The sequence below is a fragment of the Nerophis lumbriciformis genome, linkage group LG15 (genome assembly GCF_033978685.3).
Source record: "Nerophis lumbriciformis linkage group LG15, RoL_Nlum_v2.1, whole genome shotgun sequence".
NCBI lineage: Eukaryota > Metazoa > Chordata > Actinopteri > Syngnathiformes > Syngnathidae > Nerophis > Nerophis lumbriciformis.
In genome coordinates, this window is record NC_084562.2 from 8,585,937 (window position 1) to 8,602,123 (window position 16,187).

Consider the following 16,187-nt stretch of genomic DNA (forward strand, 5'->3'; position numbering starts at 1 on the left):
TAAGTTTGTGAAAGCTTCAGATGAAAGGAAAGCTCATTCACATGAAATTTGGTTGTTTTATAACCAAATTACGTAATATCCATTCATTGTTCACACAGCCTCTAATGTTCAGGGTCTCTTGGTCCCAGGCTGTGAATTTTACAAAACCCAAAACCAGTGAAGTTGGGTACGTTGTGTAACTCGGAAAGAAAAACAGAATACAATGATTTGCAAATCCTTTTCAACTTATATTCTATTGAATAGACTGCAAAGACAAGATACTTAATGTTCGAACTGGAAAACTTTGATACTTTTTGCAAATATTAGCTCATTTGGAATTTGATGCCTGCAACATGTTTAAAAAAAGCTGGCACAAGTGGCAAAACAGACTGAGATAGTTGAGGAATGCTCATCAAACACTTATTTGGAACATCCCACAGGTGAACAGGCTAATTGGGAACAGGTGGATGCCATGATTGGGTATAAAAGCAGCTTCCATGAAATGCTCAGTCATTCACAAACAAGGATGGGGCGAAGGTCACCAATTTGTGAACAAATGCGTGAGCAATATGTTTAAGAACAACATTTCTCAACCAGCTATTGCAAGGACTTTAAGGATTTCACCATCTACAGTCTGTAATATCATCAAAAGGTTCAGAGAATCTAGAGAAATCACTGCACGTAAGCAGCAAGGCTGAAAACCAACACTGAATGCCCGTGACCTTTGATCCCTCAGGCGGTACTGCATCAAAATGCAACATCAGTGTGTAAAGGATATCACCACATGGGCTCTGGAACACTTCAGAAAACCACTGTCAGTAATTAGTTTGTCGCTACATCTGTAAGTGCAAGTTAAAACTATACTGTGCAAAGCGAAAGCCATTTATCAACAACACCCAGAAACGGCACCGGCTTCGCTGGGCCCCGAGCTCATATAAGATGGACTGATGCAAAGTGGAATAGTGTTCTGTGGACTGACGAGTCCATATTTCAAATTGTTTTTGGAAACTGTGGACGTCGTGTCCTCCGGAACAAAGAGGAAAAGAACCATCCGGATTGTTATAGGTGCAAAAGCCAGCATCTGTGATGGTATGGGGGTGTATTAGTGCCCAAGGCATGGGTAACCTACACATCTGTGAAGGCACCATTAATGCTGAAAGGTACATACAGGTTTTGGAGCAACATATGTTGCCATCCAAGCATCGTTATCATAGGACGCCCCTGCTTATTTCAGCAAGACAATGACAAGCCACATGTTACAACAGCATGGCTTCATCGTAAAAGAGTGCGGGTACTAGACTGGCCTGCCTGTAGTCCAGACCTGTCTCCCATTGAAAATGTTTGGCGCAAAATTGAAGCCTAAAATACCACATTGGAGACCCCGGACTGTTGGACAACTTAAGCTGTACATCAAGCAAGAATGGGAAAGAATTCCACCTGAAAACCTTCAAAGATTGGTCTCCTCAGTTCCCAAACGTTTACTGAGTGTTGTTAAAAGGAAAGGCCATGTAACACAGTGGTAAAAATGCCCCTGTGCCAACTTTTTTGCAATGTGTTGCTGCCATTAAATTCTAAGTTAATGATCTGTCTGGAGCCGCAAAAAAAATAAAAGCCATATTACATACAGATAGTGAGTCATGAGATATAAATTGAATTAAGAGGACTTAAAGGAAACTAAATGACCTCAAATATACCTACAAATGAGGCATAATGATGCAATATGTACATATAGCCAGCCTAAATAGCATGTTAGCATCGATTAGCTCGCAGTCATGCAGTGACCAAATATGTCTGATTAGCACTCCACACAAGTCAATAACATCAACAAAACTCACCTTTGTGGGTTCATGCACAACGTTAAGTTTGGTAGACAAAATGAGACAGACAAAGAAGTGGCATAAAACACATTCTAGAAAGTCGGAGAAAGTTATACATGTAAACAAACTAAGGTGAGTTCAAGGACCGCCAAAATTAGTAGGACAAAACAGCGCTCGCCAAATACTCGAATCAGTGAAGCATGTTTAATATAAACAGTGTGCTTTATAACAATTAGGGAGGTTTGTTTCATGTTTGTCCTCCTACAGAAACCATATTAACACAAAAAATATTTGTTTTCCCCCTCAACTTTTTCCATTTTTCATACATTTTTGAAAAAGCTCCAGAGAGCCACGAGGGCGGCGCTAAAGAGCCGCATACGGCTCTAGAGCCGCGGGTTGCCGACCCCTGGTTTAGGGTTTCGTGATTAGTTATAGCAAGACATACAGACGTTGGTACTTTGGTGTTTGTACGCCTTACTTTTCGATGGAAACTTTGCCAAAAATTAGCCAAAGTTTTTGTATACCACCTCCATTATTGTACAACCAAACACTGCACACCACTGTGGTGTGTTTTCCGGCATTGGTGACTTGTGTTATTAATACACTACGTGTTTCCAACTGTGTTTGTAATGGGATTTTATTACCAAACGTGCGTGTGTTCTCCATTCAGAAGTCACACCACAACTCTTGTGAAATAACTATGGCCCTGTACTAAAAGTTCAAGGTAGTTTTTTAGAATTTGTCGTTCAGAGCATGGTTATATATCTACACTGAGGCCTGTTTTAAAGTTAGGTCGATGGATTCAACTCACGATTGCACAATTTAAATGAAACCCATTTTTTATTGCATCCGTCGATTAACCACAACTTGTTTTTTTTTCTGTTATTTTGTTCATTTATCGTACATTTTCCTCAAAGCTGGACCTCCTTAACTTTGTCGCTTTGTGACATTTGATTTTGCAGGATGACTTAAAGATTACACACCATGCTGACAATAGCTTGAGTAGCTTTTGCAAGTGGCAGAAACGGCTGAACTTGAAGGGAGACGATCATTATCTGCACCACGACGTCGCTGTTCTCCTCACCAGGTAAACAACAGCTTTAATGGATAAAGTGAGTGAGTGACTTATGTGCCCGGAAGCCGTAGCACCCTGCCGTGTGTCGGCCTGTACTAAAGTGTCGTAACTGACGGCTGGAAGAAGTGATGACACGTTGAAAGTTTGTTAAAAGCGCCCTTAGGCCCCTACATTATTTCCTTTTATAAATGTGTTCCTTTCAGCCGTCTGTGAGCAATCACTCATCAGCACACTCCTCCGTGTCGCTCTTTTTCATCTTCCCCGCTTGCTGATACATTTTTAGTCCGTCTAAGTCTGCTTCCGCTGAATCTTTTTTTTCCTTCCCTTTCCTCTTTTCTCGTACTTTCTCACATGTTGTCTTCAGACTGAGCTGGAGCAGGCTATGAGAAAAGAATGCATCAATACTCGCAAACAGTCACAATGGAGGTCTAAAATAAAACACTACCTACCTTCTCGCTTTCAAGTAGTGGAATAATTTTTGTTTAATTTATTTTGGTTTATTTACGGTTTGTGAAAAATAGGAGATATACAGTCGCGATCAAAAGTTTACACACACTTGTAAAGAACATAATGTCATGGCTGTCTTGAGTTTCCAATAATTTCTACAACTCTTATTTTTTTGTGATAGTGATTGGAGCACATACTTGTTGGTCACAAAAGACATTCATGAAGTTTGGTTCTTTTATGAATTTATTATGAGTCTACAGAAAATATGACCAAAACTGCAGGGTCAAAAGTATACATACAGCAATGTTAATATTTAGTTACATGTCCCTTGGCAAGTTTCACTGCAATAAGGCGCTTTTGGTAGCCATCCACAAGCTTCTGGTGGAATTTTTGACCACTCCTCTTGACAAAATCGGTGCAGTTTAGCTAAATTTGTTGGTTTTCTGACATGGACTTGTTTCTTCAGCATTGTCCACATGTTTAAGTCAGGACTTTGGGAAGGCCATTCTCAAACCTTAATTCTAGCGTGATTGAGCCATTCCTTTACCACTTTTGACGTGTGTTTGGGGTCATTGTCCTGTTGGAAAACACCCAACTGCGCCCAAGACCCAACCTCCGGGCTGATGATTTTAGGTTGTCCTGAAGAATTTGGAGGTAATCCTCATTTTTCATTGTCCCATTTACGCTCTGAAAAGCACCAGTTCCAATGGCAGCAAAACAGGCCCAAGGCATAATCATACCACCACCATGCTTGACGGTAGGCATGGTGTTCCTGTCCGACGTCCACAGTTTCCAAAAACTATTTGAAATGTGGACTCGTCAGACCACAGAACACTTTTCCACTTAGTATCAGTCCATCTTAGATGAGCTCAGGCCCAACGAAGCCGACAGCGTTTCTGGGTGTTGTTGATAAATGGTTTTCACCTTGCATAGGAGAGTTTTAACTTGCACTTACAGATGTAGCGACCAACTGTAGTTACGGACAGTGGGTTTTTAAAATGTTTCTGAGCCCATGTGGTGATATCCTTTACACACTGATGTCACTTGTTGATGCAGTACAGCCTGAGGGATCGAATGTCACAGGCTTAGCTGCTTACGTGCAGTGATTTCTCCAGATTCTCTGAACCCTTTGATGATATTACGGACCGTAGATGGTGAAATCCCTAAATTCCTTGCAATAGCTGCTTGAGAAAGGTTTTTCTTAAACTGTTCAACAATTTGCTCACGCATTTGTTGACAAAGTGGTGACCCTCGCCCCATCCTTGTTTGTGAATGACTGAGTATATCATGGAATCTACTTTTATACCCAATCATGGCACCCACCTGTTCCCAATTTGCCTGTGGGATGTTCCAAATAAGTGTTTAATGAGCATTCCTCAACTTTTTTAGTATTTATTGCCACCTTTCCCAACTTCTTTGTCACGTGTTGCTGGCATCAAATTCTAAAGTTAATGATTATTTGCAACAAAAAAAAAATGTTTATCAGTTTGAACATCAAATATGTTGTCTTTGTAGCATATTCAACTGAATATGGGTTGAAAATGATTTGCAAATCATTGTATTCCGTTTATATTTACATCTAACACAATTTCCCAACTCATATGGAAACAGGGTTTGTACTACATATTCTTAGTCATCCACCTTGCGGATAACAGAGGTGGCATAAACCTATGCACTTGCATAATATTAGCTTTGGTTGCCTAATGAAACACTATAAATGGCAGCATGCGATAAAAGGCTCTCCTTTTTTAAATCCCACCACCTTTCCGTACCGTCGCCATCATTATGTCATTCTAATCTCAGTTGTCCCTTGCCATTTCCAGCTTGCGTACATCTAATTAGGATGGCACTCTGTTTCTGCAGGAAGGACATCTGTGCATCCATCAATATGCCTTGCGAAACCCTGGGGTTGTCCCATGTGGCGGGGATGTGTCAATCACATCGCAGTTGCAGTATCAGTGAAGACACCGGCCTCCCACTGGCTTTCACTGTGGCACATGAGCTGGGGCACAAGTAAGTTTCTATGACACACATTAAAAGTAGTGTTTGCAATGGGCGAGAGGGCGCTACCTTTTGAATGTGCTGCAACCATCCCGCTCTCTCTCTGTTGTCAAATGCTTTCATTCTTTAAGATATATTCACCGCTTTAAAGGAGTTCCCTATTTTCTCCGGTTTTACTTCTCTATTCTTTTTGTACGTGTGCACCAGGGACATGCAGCCAGGGTAGGCAGGTGTTGATACAACTTGTGTTGATTTAAAAAAAAAAAAAAATAAATAAAAATTAAGATTATGATGTCAAGTCAATGACTAAAAAAATAAATAATAGCTTTTAAAACTAGAACAATTATAGAAATAAGAATTTAAATCTTGGCAATTGGCAAATAGTTTTCAGTGCAGTGCAGTTTGCAGTGGCGTATGTTAAAGTTAAAGCACCACACACTTGGTGTGGTGAAATTACCCTCTGCATTCGACCCATCCCCTTGTTTCACTACCCTGGGGGGGTGAGGGGAGCAGTGAGCAGCAGCGGTGGCCGCGTTCAGGAATCATTTTGGTGATTTAACACCCAATTCCAACCCTTGATGCTGAGTGCCAAGCAGGGAGGTAATGGGTCCCATTTTTATAGTCTTTGGTTTGAACTCACGACCTACCGATCTCAGGGCGGACATTCTAACCTAGTAGGCACTCGCTGCTACAATACCATCTTTTTCAACCGAAGAAGCCAGCGGATTTTGTTTAGAAATATTTTTTTTAATGTTCTGCTTGATGAATAAACATGACTACCATTATGGGGAATTATATACACAAGTTCAAAAACTGCACCAAGCTAAACTTTAAGGCCTAATGGAAAATGATCAGACTTTTATAATCAAAGTACTGTACATACCAACGACTATAAAAATGGGACCCATTACCTCCCTGCTTGGCACTCAGCATCAAGGGTTGGAATTAGGGGTTAAATCACCAAAAATGATTACCGGGCGCGGCCACCACTGCTGCCCACTGCTCCCCTCACCTCAAGGGTGATGGGTCAAATGCAGAGAATAATTTCGCCACACCAAGTGTGTGTGTGACAATCATTGGTACTTTAACTTAACTTTAACTTCATGAGAGACAACAAAGACTATTTTGGGACAAATTATGCTCCAGAGCCCAATATTTTTGAGCCTGAATATAAGGAAGATGAGCTACAAGTTATGGAAGCTGTGTGCCAAGCATGAAACACTAAGCATCATGTAGCAGTATTGCCAAGTGCTGAACAAGAAATACAAACTGCAAAGTGCGTAATAAAACAATTATTTACTGTACTAAGTCTGCTCTCATTGGAATGCCAGTTATTTGGTAATCATATCGCCCTATTTAGATGAACAATTAATCATAACCCACTTGAGGGGTTAAAAAAAATGTGCCGCCGACAGGCGTCTTTGTGGCTTTCTCGCCATCTCTGGGACTAATGTCAAAGTTGCCGAACTTTTCGGTTTATGTCAACAACTTTCTACTATCCAAGTGAGAGACATGATTGATAATCTAGAATTAACTTTCACCAACTCTAGTACTACTACGCAGCAGCAGCTTGCCGGCTGATGATGTCAATATAGCAGCATTAGCTGGTTAGGTCTCTGTGATCAATACACTGCTAAAATAGATTGTCTGCGTTAGCACTTATAATACCAAAATATTGCTAATATTTAGTTAATATATAGGTCACAAGATGTAAATACAGTATTGTTGGTGTTTTTTTGGATTGTTTTCAGAGGGTTTTATTAGTGGATATGTGTATTCCTATTAGTTGCATTGTTAGCCACCTTGTACAACTTACAATGCATAAAAAAAGAAAAACATGTGTTCTTGTCTTACATAAGGATTGTGAATGTTAAAGGGGAACATTATCACAATTTCAGAATTGTTTAAACCATTAAAAATCAGTTCCCAGTGGCTTATTATATTTTTTATATTTTATATTTTTATATTCCCGCGACACGGGAGAAAGCGAGGACGAATTCGGCGATCGCCTTCCAACCAACAATTGGTATGTGTTTGTTTGGCATTAAAGGAAACTAACAACTATGAACAAGGTTTACAGCATATGAAATACATTTGGCAACAACATGCACTTTGAGAGTGCAGACAGCCCAATTTTCATCAATTAATATATTCTGTAGACATACCCTCATCCGCGCTCTTTTCCTGAAAGCTGATCTGTCCAGTTTTGGAGTTGATGTCAGCAGGCCAGGGAAGCTAGGGTCGATATTCTTCTGTTGATCATCTTCGGTGGCATAAGGGACAGTGTGAGCCAAGACATCCAGGGGGTTTAGCTCGCTCGTCTGCGGGAACAAACTGCCGCCATCGCTTGCCGTGCTACCGAGGTCCTTTGTCCCTGAATTGCTCACACACTCCGGCAGATTAAATGGGGGTCTGGCGGCAGATTTCTTTGACTTTATCGTTGGAAATGCATCTGCTTTGAGTGTCGCAGGATATCCACACATTCTTGCCATCTCTGTCGTAGCATAGCTTTCGTTGGTAAAGTGTGCGGAACAAACGTCCAATTTCTTGCCACTTTCGCATCTTTGGGCCACTGGTGCAACTTGAATCCGTCCCTGTTCGTGTTGTTTCACCCTCCGACAACACACCGACAAGGCATGATGTCTCCAAGGTACGGAAAACAGTCGAAAAAACGGAAAATAACAGAGCTGATTTGACTCAGTGTTTGAGAAAATGGCGGATTTTTTCCCGATGCGACGTCACATTGTGACGTCATCGCTCCGAGAGCGAATATTAGAAAGCCGTTTATTTCGCCCAAATTCACCCATTTAGAGTTCGGAAATCGGTTGAAAAAATATATGGTCTTTTTTCTGCAACATCAAGGTATATATTGACGCTTACATAGGTCTGGTGATAATGTTCCCCTTTAAGCAACATTCCCCAAAAAAGTGCAGTTCCCCTTTAAGACCCTTAAGCCGTTAATGAACCATTTCACACATTTTCTTGTTGCAAGGCCCAATTATATAGAAAATACACTCCTTACAAAATGTTCTGGATATTCAGATTTCAGGATAAAGAAGGAAATTCCATGATAAGCCTCAAACTATCAAAGGTATGATATGCACCACAAAGTCCTGCAATAACTTCTGATTGAATGTAGCTAATGTACATGGACAATTCATGTACAGTTCTACCCGTCTGCATTCATACTCTTTGTGCTTCATCCTTTTTAATCCCATAATTATCACTCTGTCCATATGCTACGCTTTTTTTCTCGCAGTTTTGGGATTCAGCATGATGGCAATGGTAATGACTGTGAACCCATTGGGAAAAGACCTTTCATCATGTCGCCGCAGCTGCTCTACGGCACCTCTCTGCCCAGGTGGTCCCGCTGCAGTCGCCAGTACATCACACGCTTCCTAGAGTGAGTACCGCACAATGCATGCAACGCTTGTATGCTGTTGTGTAATGTTTTATGCAAGGAAATGTACTTTTTACAGAACATAAAACAAATGCAAATAGAAATACATTATGGAGATTAGTGATTTATAGTACGTATACGTACTATAAATCAATAAAATAAAAAATGTATTGGCGCACACAGAAGCTGGTTTTCAAGAAATAGTCCAAGAACTGTAAAAGAGCAGAAGTCGTATATTGTCAACTAGAGGTGTGCAAGCATTTTCCACCGAGGGTCGCATTCAGAAAAAATGAATGATGATGGGACCTCTTTTTATTATATTATTAATGTTTCTTCATTATCTGCAAAAAACAGTGTAATGTAAGTCAAAATATTTTAAACCAGTATTAAAACATTTTAAACGTGATTATATTTGTCAATGGTAGGCTTTAAAAAGAGCCATATGTAAAAATCTGGCCAGAAATGGTACTGCAATCACGGTCAAAATTTTGTAGCCCCTCTCCCTGACTAAGGTTGCCATATACGCAGCCAAATGCAGCTCGGTCGACTGGGCTACTCCAAGGAACTTCAAATTCCACTGCCTCTTACTCGGGGTTGAGGTGCTGGGACAATAATAGCTGAATAGACAAGCATTTTGTCAATAACAAAGAACACATTTTACACAGCAATTAGGCTATTTTCATGAAGAAGTACGTCATGCCTGCGTACAATATCACAACAAATGGCAATCATATGGTTATTGTCATGATCCGTGGTTCGGATCATGTTTTTGTATTTTCTGTTAGTTTTGGACTCTTTTAGTTCCTGTTTGTGACACCTCTGAGTTTGGTTTGGTTGCCTTGGCTGCTTATTGTTTTCACCTGCCTCTGGTGTTCGGGACGCTCACCTGTTTCTCATCAGAGGCAGTATTTAAGCCTGCTTTTGCCAGTCAGTCTGCCTGGCTTCTTTGTTTGCTTCATGCTCCTGTTACGTGAGTATCGCTTATCTTTAGTCTATGCTAAGTAGTAGCCTTAGCTTCAAGTGCGATCAGCACCTTGTTCCGTTGGTTTGTTTTCTGTTTTTTGTACCGCTTTGAGTGTTTTCAAGATTAAATCATGTTCCTACCTGCAAGTCCTGTCCGTAGTCGTCCGTTTGCATCCCGGGGGAACGAAGCTCGCAGCCAGCTGCAACCCCGCCGTAACAGTTATTGTCAGTACGATCAGAAAACAAAGACTAAAACAAACTACAACCAATGCTAGCAATGGTTATATTGGTGAAAATAAGTACAGCATGCTTCGCAGCCTAATATACGCCCAAAACTAAATAGGATACATTTTTACCAAGGTATGCCTACAGGCTACTGTTTCAAACGTTTCAGATTGCCATATAACTTGGCACATATATTTCACAATATGCAAACGAACAAGGAATTATTTTTTCATGCAATTTGGCTGTCACCATAAATAATAATAATAATAATAAATGTTATTTATAAGGCGCCTTTCTGGGCACTCAAGGACACCGTACAAAATCACAACAATAAAATCAAATTGGATAAAAAAACAAAGAGAAAAGAAAAGATGATTACAATGAATAAGCAGTCAGGAATAGGTGTGTTTTGAGTCTTGATTTGAAGAGGGATATTGAATCTAAGTTGCGAAGGCAACTTAGCTTTGGCTGTCACCATACGTTTCACATTGCCATGATGACAGATGCTATCCCAGCTGTATTCTGATATTTCTTTTGATATTCTGTACATTACATGTTGTACAAGTTAATGGTCTTCACATTGCCACGATCCATGTACTCCCTTTTTTTTCCATCTGGAAAATATCTGCTGGGAGTCCATGGAGGCAATTATGTTGAAAGAAATGAGCAATAAAGGATGGATTAAAAGTAAATACCAATATTTGTTTTCAAAAGTATTAAACTACAAATGAAAGTGAAGCAAAATGTTTACATTAATATTACAAAGTACAATATACGGCAGTGACGTGCGGTCACTAGAGGCAGGTGAGGCGGGGCCTCACGTGCCATCATAGAAAGAAAAAAAATGTAAAAAGAAAAAAAAAAATTAAATTGTTATATGTATCCAGCGATTATACTATAAAGTTATTTTCCATTTAAGTTCACCAGTTTTAGATAATTTTTATTTAAAATCGCTGAATTTTCACATTTTCAAATACTGAGAATAGACTTGCGGTGAGTCACCAGCCAGTTGAGGCACGTCACTGAGTTGAGCCTCACCATGGATTGCGCAATGACTCGGCTAACTGCTGGCCTGCTGTGCAGTGAGACCGTATTGCTATATGAATTATATTATACATTTCCATAGTTGCTGAGGTGTATAATGTACAGTGTATTTTGTCAACAACTGTATGTGTGTAACGTATTTCTTGTGCTGAGCAATCATAAAACTGCTGCGAAGACGCACTGTGTGAGGCTCACAGTAATCCCGCCTCCTGGTAGAGGGCGGTAGTGATCCCAGCGATCATTCTTGCGACTACTCGGCTGCAGAAGAAGTGACAACAAGCAGCAACAGTTAGCAGCGATCGTTTATTTTTTCCTCTTGCCTGAACTTTTAACATGGAGGATTACATATCTAAAATAAAACAGTTTTCTAAACTGGACTTTCAATCGAAGCAGGAGGTAATACTTAAAGGAAGATCTCCATTGAGATAGAGAAACTTTTAAAACTGAAGAAAGATAAGGAAGACTTCTATAAACAAGTTATCGATGCTTTTGTTCAAAAGGAGCTGCGCATGGACTTCATTTATAAGTAAAGGTAAGACCATAATAATGTTTTTTTTTATTAAATGTGCTTTTTTGTGTGCTACAGTTTGTATGTGTAAAGTTAAAGTTAAGTTAAAGTACCAATGATTGTCACACACACACTAGGTGTGGTGAAATTTGTCCTCTGCATTTGACCCATCCCCTTGCTCACCCCCCTGGGAGGTGAGGGGAGCAGTGGGCAGCAGCAGCGCCGCGCCTGGGAATCATTTTTGGTGATTTAACCCCCAATTCCAACACTTGATGCTGAGTGCCAAGCAAGGAAGAATGCTGGTATGAGCTTTTAAACATAACCCGTTAACTGCTGCCAATCAAATGGTGAATAAGATACTCTTTAGGGTTCATATGTTTGTAAATCTGACTGTGATGAAGTCAGTGCCTCACCAGCCATGAACCTCACCGCACGTCACTGGTATACGGAACCGAGCTGATTATGATAACTATTGCAAGTTATAATGCAAAACTAAAGTATTCTTATACAGTAGGCTTTTTACCTGGAGCAGACGTAGAGGATGTCACCAAATGTTATTGCCATTTCTTCCCCCAGTGTTGTTGTCTGCAGCCGAGTCTCTAAAGTTGCCTAATGCAGGAGTTGCAGCCACACATTAACTTGGCTGCACTCTTCAGCCATGGGACATATCCTGTGTTACCAGGTGCTTCCTCAAATTGGAAGTATTCCCGCCACTTGCCTGGATTTTTACGTCACAACTATTGCCACGAGCATAATCTGCATCGGCATCGCATTTGGAAAAGACGAGCCCCACTTTAGAGCGTTTTCTTTTTGGCATGGTTGGGTTTTTGTCATGAAACATTGATGGCTTGCAAGATTACTAAAAGCATGTCCGCTTTGAAATCGCCTGTTTTCCTCTCAAGCGCTATCAAGTACCTCGCCACTCACTAGTGCTAATTCAAACAGACGTGACATGGCGCGCAATCCAGGCACTGAAACATGGCACCGCTGGATCTTACTTGAATCGGTACCGGCTGGTTTCGGTCGGTGCTAAAAAAGTACCAGATTCGGTGCCCACCCCTAGTGCCAAACATGATCGGGCTGTTAAGATGGCTTCCGGTTGAGTGAACGCTGGCGCGCTCATCAGTTTTATTTATTCTCTGAAGTTGTTTTAGGTGCTTGCTTTTACTGCACTTTTTAAGTATTATCTCGTTTTGGTAATCTGAGAAATCCCTCACCTGCTGATCATCGGAGTTTGGTGAAAGACGCCACTTCCAGTTTTCCGCCACAATGTAAATCAAATGTTTGGATCCCGCTGATGTGGATTCTTTTGAGCCACGTCCACTTTCCGGTGACTGCTCTCCTCCAATATTCTGCTGCTGAGCGCCTACGACTCCGTTCTCGGCTGTTTCGTCCACAGCCAGTGACGCTTCACCTTCAACCGGACATAGCCTACCAGCCTTACCGAAGGTACATCCACCGTGGGTCTCGCAGAAACCACCAGCTCAGTGACAACACGGCAATAAAATCAATTTGGTCAACAAATCATCGCCCGCCACGGAACTTTGACCGGGGAGTCAACCACAAAGTGTTAGCCGGCCTAGCGAGGTCGGCTAACCCAAGACATCAAAATGACGGCGCTAACGCCATCTTCGGTCTTCTTAAAGGGGAACATTATCACAATTTCAGAAGGGTTAAAACCATTAAAAATCAGTTCCCAGTGGCTTATTTTATTTTTCAAAATTTTACCCATCACGCAATATCCCTAAAAAAAAGCTTCAAAGTGCCTGATTTTAACCATCGTTATATACACCCGTCCATTTTCCTGTGACGTCACACAGTGATGCCAATACAAACAAACAGCAAGGTATAGCGACATTAGCTCAGATTCAGACTCGGATTTCAGCGGTTTAACACTGTCTGATAAGATAATTACTAACAATTATGAACTAGGTTTACAGCATATGAAATACATTTGGCAACAACATGCACTTTAAGAGTGCAGACAGCCCATTTCAGGCGCGCTAAGAACATATATTTTTCCACGATTTCAGCACTCAGGTTAACCATACCTAAATAGACACAAAATACTGTATTACACAAGACTACCCGAATGTACTCGAATGATTGAAAAAAATAAATGTTTTTCAGCTAAATTATTGGTAAACACAGTTTATGTATAATAATTTACGTAAAACCGCGAGTAATGAATAAAGTTTTCATCAATTAATATATTCTGGAGACATACCCTCATCCGCTCTCTTTTCCTGAAAGCTGATCTGTCCAGTTTTGGAGTTGATGTCAGCAGGCCAGGGAAGCTAGGGTCGATATTCTTCTCTTGATCATCTTCGGTTGCATAAGGGACGGTGTGAGCCAAGACATCCAGGGGGTTTAGCTCGCTCGACTGCGGGAACAAACTGCCGCCATTGCTTGCCGTGCTACCGAGGTCTGTTGTCCCTGAATAGCTCACACACTCCGGCAGATTCAATGGGGGTCTGGCGGCAGATTTCTTTGACTTTATCGTTGGAAATGCATCTGCTTTCAGTGTTGCAGGATATCCACACATTCTTGCAATCTCTGTCGTAGCATACCTTTCGTCGGTAAAGTGTGCGGAACAAACGACTGACCATTTCGTTGGCTTTCCCCACACCCTTTTATTTTGAACAAATTTCGTCCAATTTCTTGCCACTTTCGCATCTTTGGGCCACTGGTGCAACTTGAGTCCGTCCCTGTTCGTGTTGTTACACCCTCCGACAACACACCGACGAAAGTGAGAAAATGATTGCTTCCCGATGTGATGTCACAACGAGAGCGAATAATAGAAAGGCGTTTAATTCGCCAAAATTCACCCATTTAGAGTTCGGAAATCGGTTAAAAAATATATGGTCTTTTTTTTCTGCAACATCAAGGTATATATTGACGCTTACATAGGTCTGATGTTCCCCTTTAACACCCGCTCACTCACGAGCAAAGAACATCTCATCCAGGATCTCCTTGCTAACCATAGACTGGACTTTATCTGGCTAACAGAAACATGGCAACACCTTAATGATTTCACGGACCTCAACGACGCGACTCCTCCCGGGTTTGTTTATACTTCCAAACCTCGCTGCACCGGTCGCGTAGGAGGTCTGGCGACCATCTATCCCGAGAAGTGGAAATTCTCAAAAATGTCTTCTCCTGCCTTCTGCTCCTTTGAATCCACAGTTTTGCAACTATCTGGACCTACTCCCAAAATCATTGCTGCTGTGTACCGACCACCAAAATATAACAAAGATTTTATAAGCGATTTTTCTACTTTTCTTGCTCACTTTTCTTCTCTTTACCCTAATATTGTACTGCTGGGGGATTTAAATTTTTACATGGACAGCACTAATAATACAATCTCCAGTAATTTTTAATCCTGTCTCCAAAGCTTTGGTCAGCAGCAGTACATCAACTTCCCTACTCACTGTAAAGGACACACACTTGATTTGGTTTGCTATTCAGGTGTAAATGTTGTAAATGCAACTTCCAATTCCTTACCCTACTCCGATCACTTGCTCGTTTTTCTACAATTGACTTTCTCCGCAATATTTGGTTCCGCAAAAATCAAGGACTTCGACTCTGACGCTCTTTCCACCACGATTAACAGCCTCCCCAGCATAAACTCTTTCCTCTCCCGATGAACTGGTCACCTACTACAACAATAATCTTCATCATCTACTTGACATGCTGGCTCTGGTGAAAAACAGACCTGAAAAACACTACAAAGACTGCCTGAACAACACCAAAACATCCTACTATGCATCTTTAATCAGTTCTAATGAAGGCAACTCCAAAACACTTTTTTCTCTTCTCGCCAAAATTACAAATCCACCGCATTCACTTCCTTCTCATATGGACTGATCTGTTTCTTGTGCAATTTTTTAAGTCCAAAATCACCCAGATTCAACAACAACTTCTTTCTTCTTCCCCTGAACCGCAGTTCACCCTTCCGTGCCTCCTTCATCCATTCCTTTTCTAGTTTTTCCCCTGCCTCCTCAGTTAGACATCACTGCACTTAGCCGTCGATCTAAGCCATCTACCTGTCATTTAGATCCCCCCACCCCAACTGCTTTGGTGAAAGTCTGCCTCCCCTCACTGATCCACCTCATCACAAATATCATCCATACTTCACTCACCACTGGAATTGTTCCCTCAGAACAACCACAGCCATAACACCAATTTTGACAAAACCAGGCACAGATCCAAATAATTGTAATTACCTTTGTCCCATTTCAAATCTGCCATTCATTTCAAAAATCCTTGAAAAAACTTTCTCTTCCCAGCTTCACACTCAACTACTGTTAAATCACCTCTATGAACAATCCTAGTCTGGGTTCCTACCCCTGCACAGCACTGAAACAGCACTGAAAATCACTAACACCACAAATCTCCTCCTGGCAGCTGATTCAGGTCTTCTCACTATCCATCCTTTTAGGTCTCACCACAGCCTTTGATACCATTTCACACACTGTCCTCCTCAATAGATTGCACAATATTAGCATCACAAACACACCCTTTCACTGGTTTGGATCGTATCGATCCGACCGCACTTAGTTTGTTCAATTCAGTTCATCCAAATCCCCTCCGTCTCCCGTTTTCGCTGGTGTGCCCCAGGGCTGTGTCCTTGGTCCCCTGCTTTTCATCATCTACATTCGACCTCTTGGCAATATTTTCTGTAAATTTAAAATACATTTTCATTGTTATGCGGATGGGACTCAGCGT

The 16,187-nt window shown here is 41.2% G+C and overlaps 1 protein-coding gene across 1 annotated transcript in view; it reads left to right on the plus strand.

Moving 5' to 3' along the window:
* Positions 1–16,187, plus strand: part of adamts7 (a disintegrin-like and metallopeptidase (reprolysin type) with thrombospondin type 1 motif, 7) — a 310,295-nt gene that overhangs the window by 114,186 nt on the left and 179,922 nt on the right. The window contains exons 6-8 of the mRNA XM_061974905.2: positions 2,759–2,883; positions 5,182–5,331; positions 8,579–8,722. Of these exons, the coding sequence (XP_061830889.2) occupies positions 2,759–2,883; positions 5,182–5,331; positions 8,579–8,722 (419 nt within the window). The remainder of the gene's footprint in view (positions 1–2,758; positions 2,884–5,181; positions 5,332–8,578; positions 8,723–16,187) is intronic.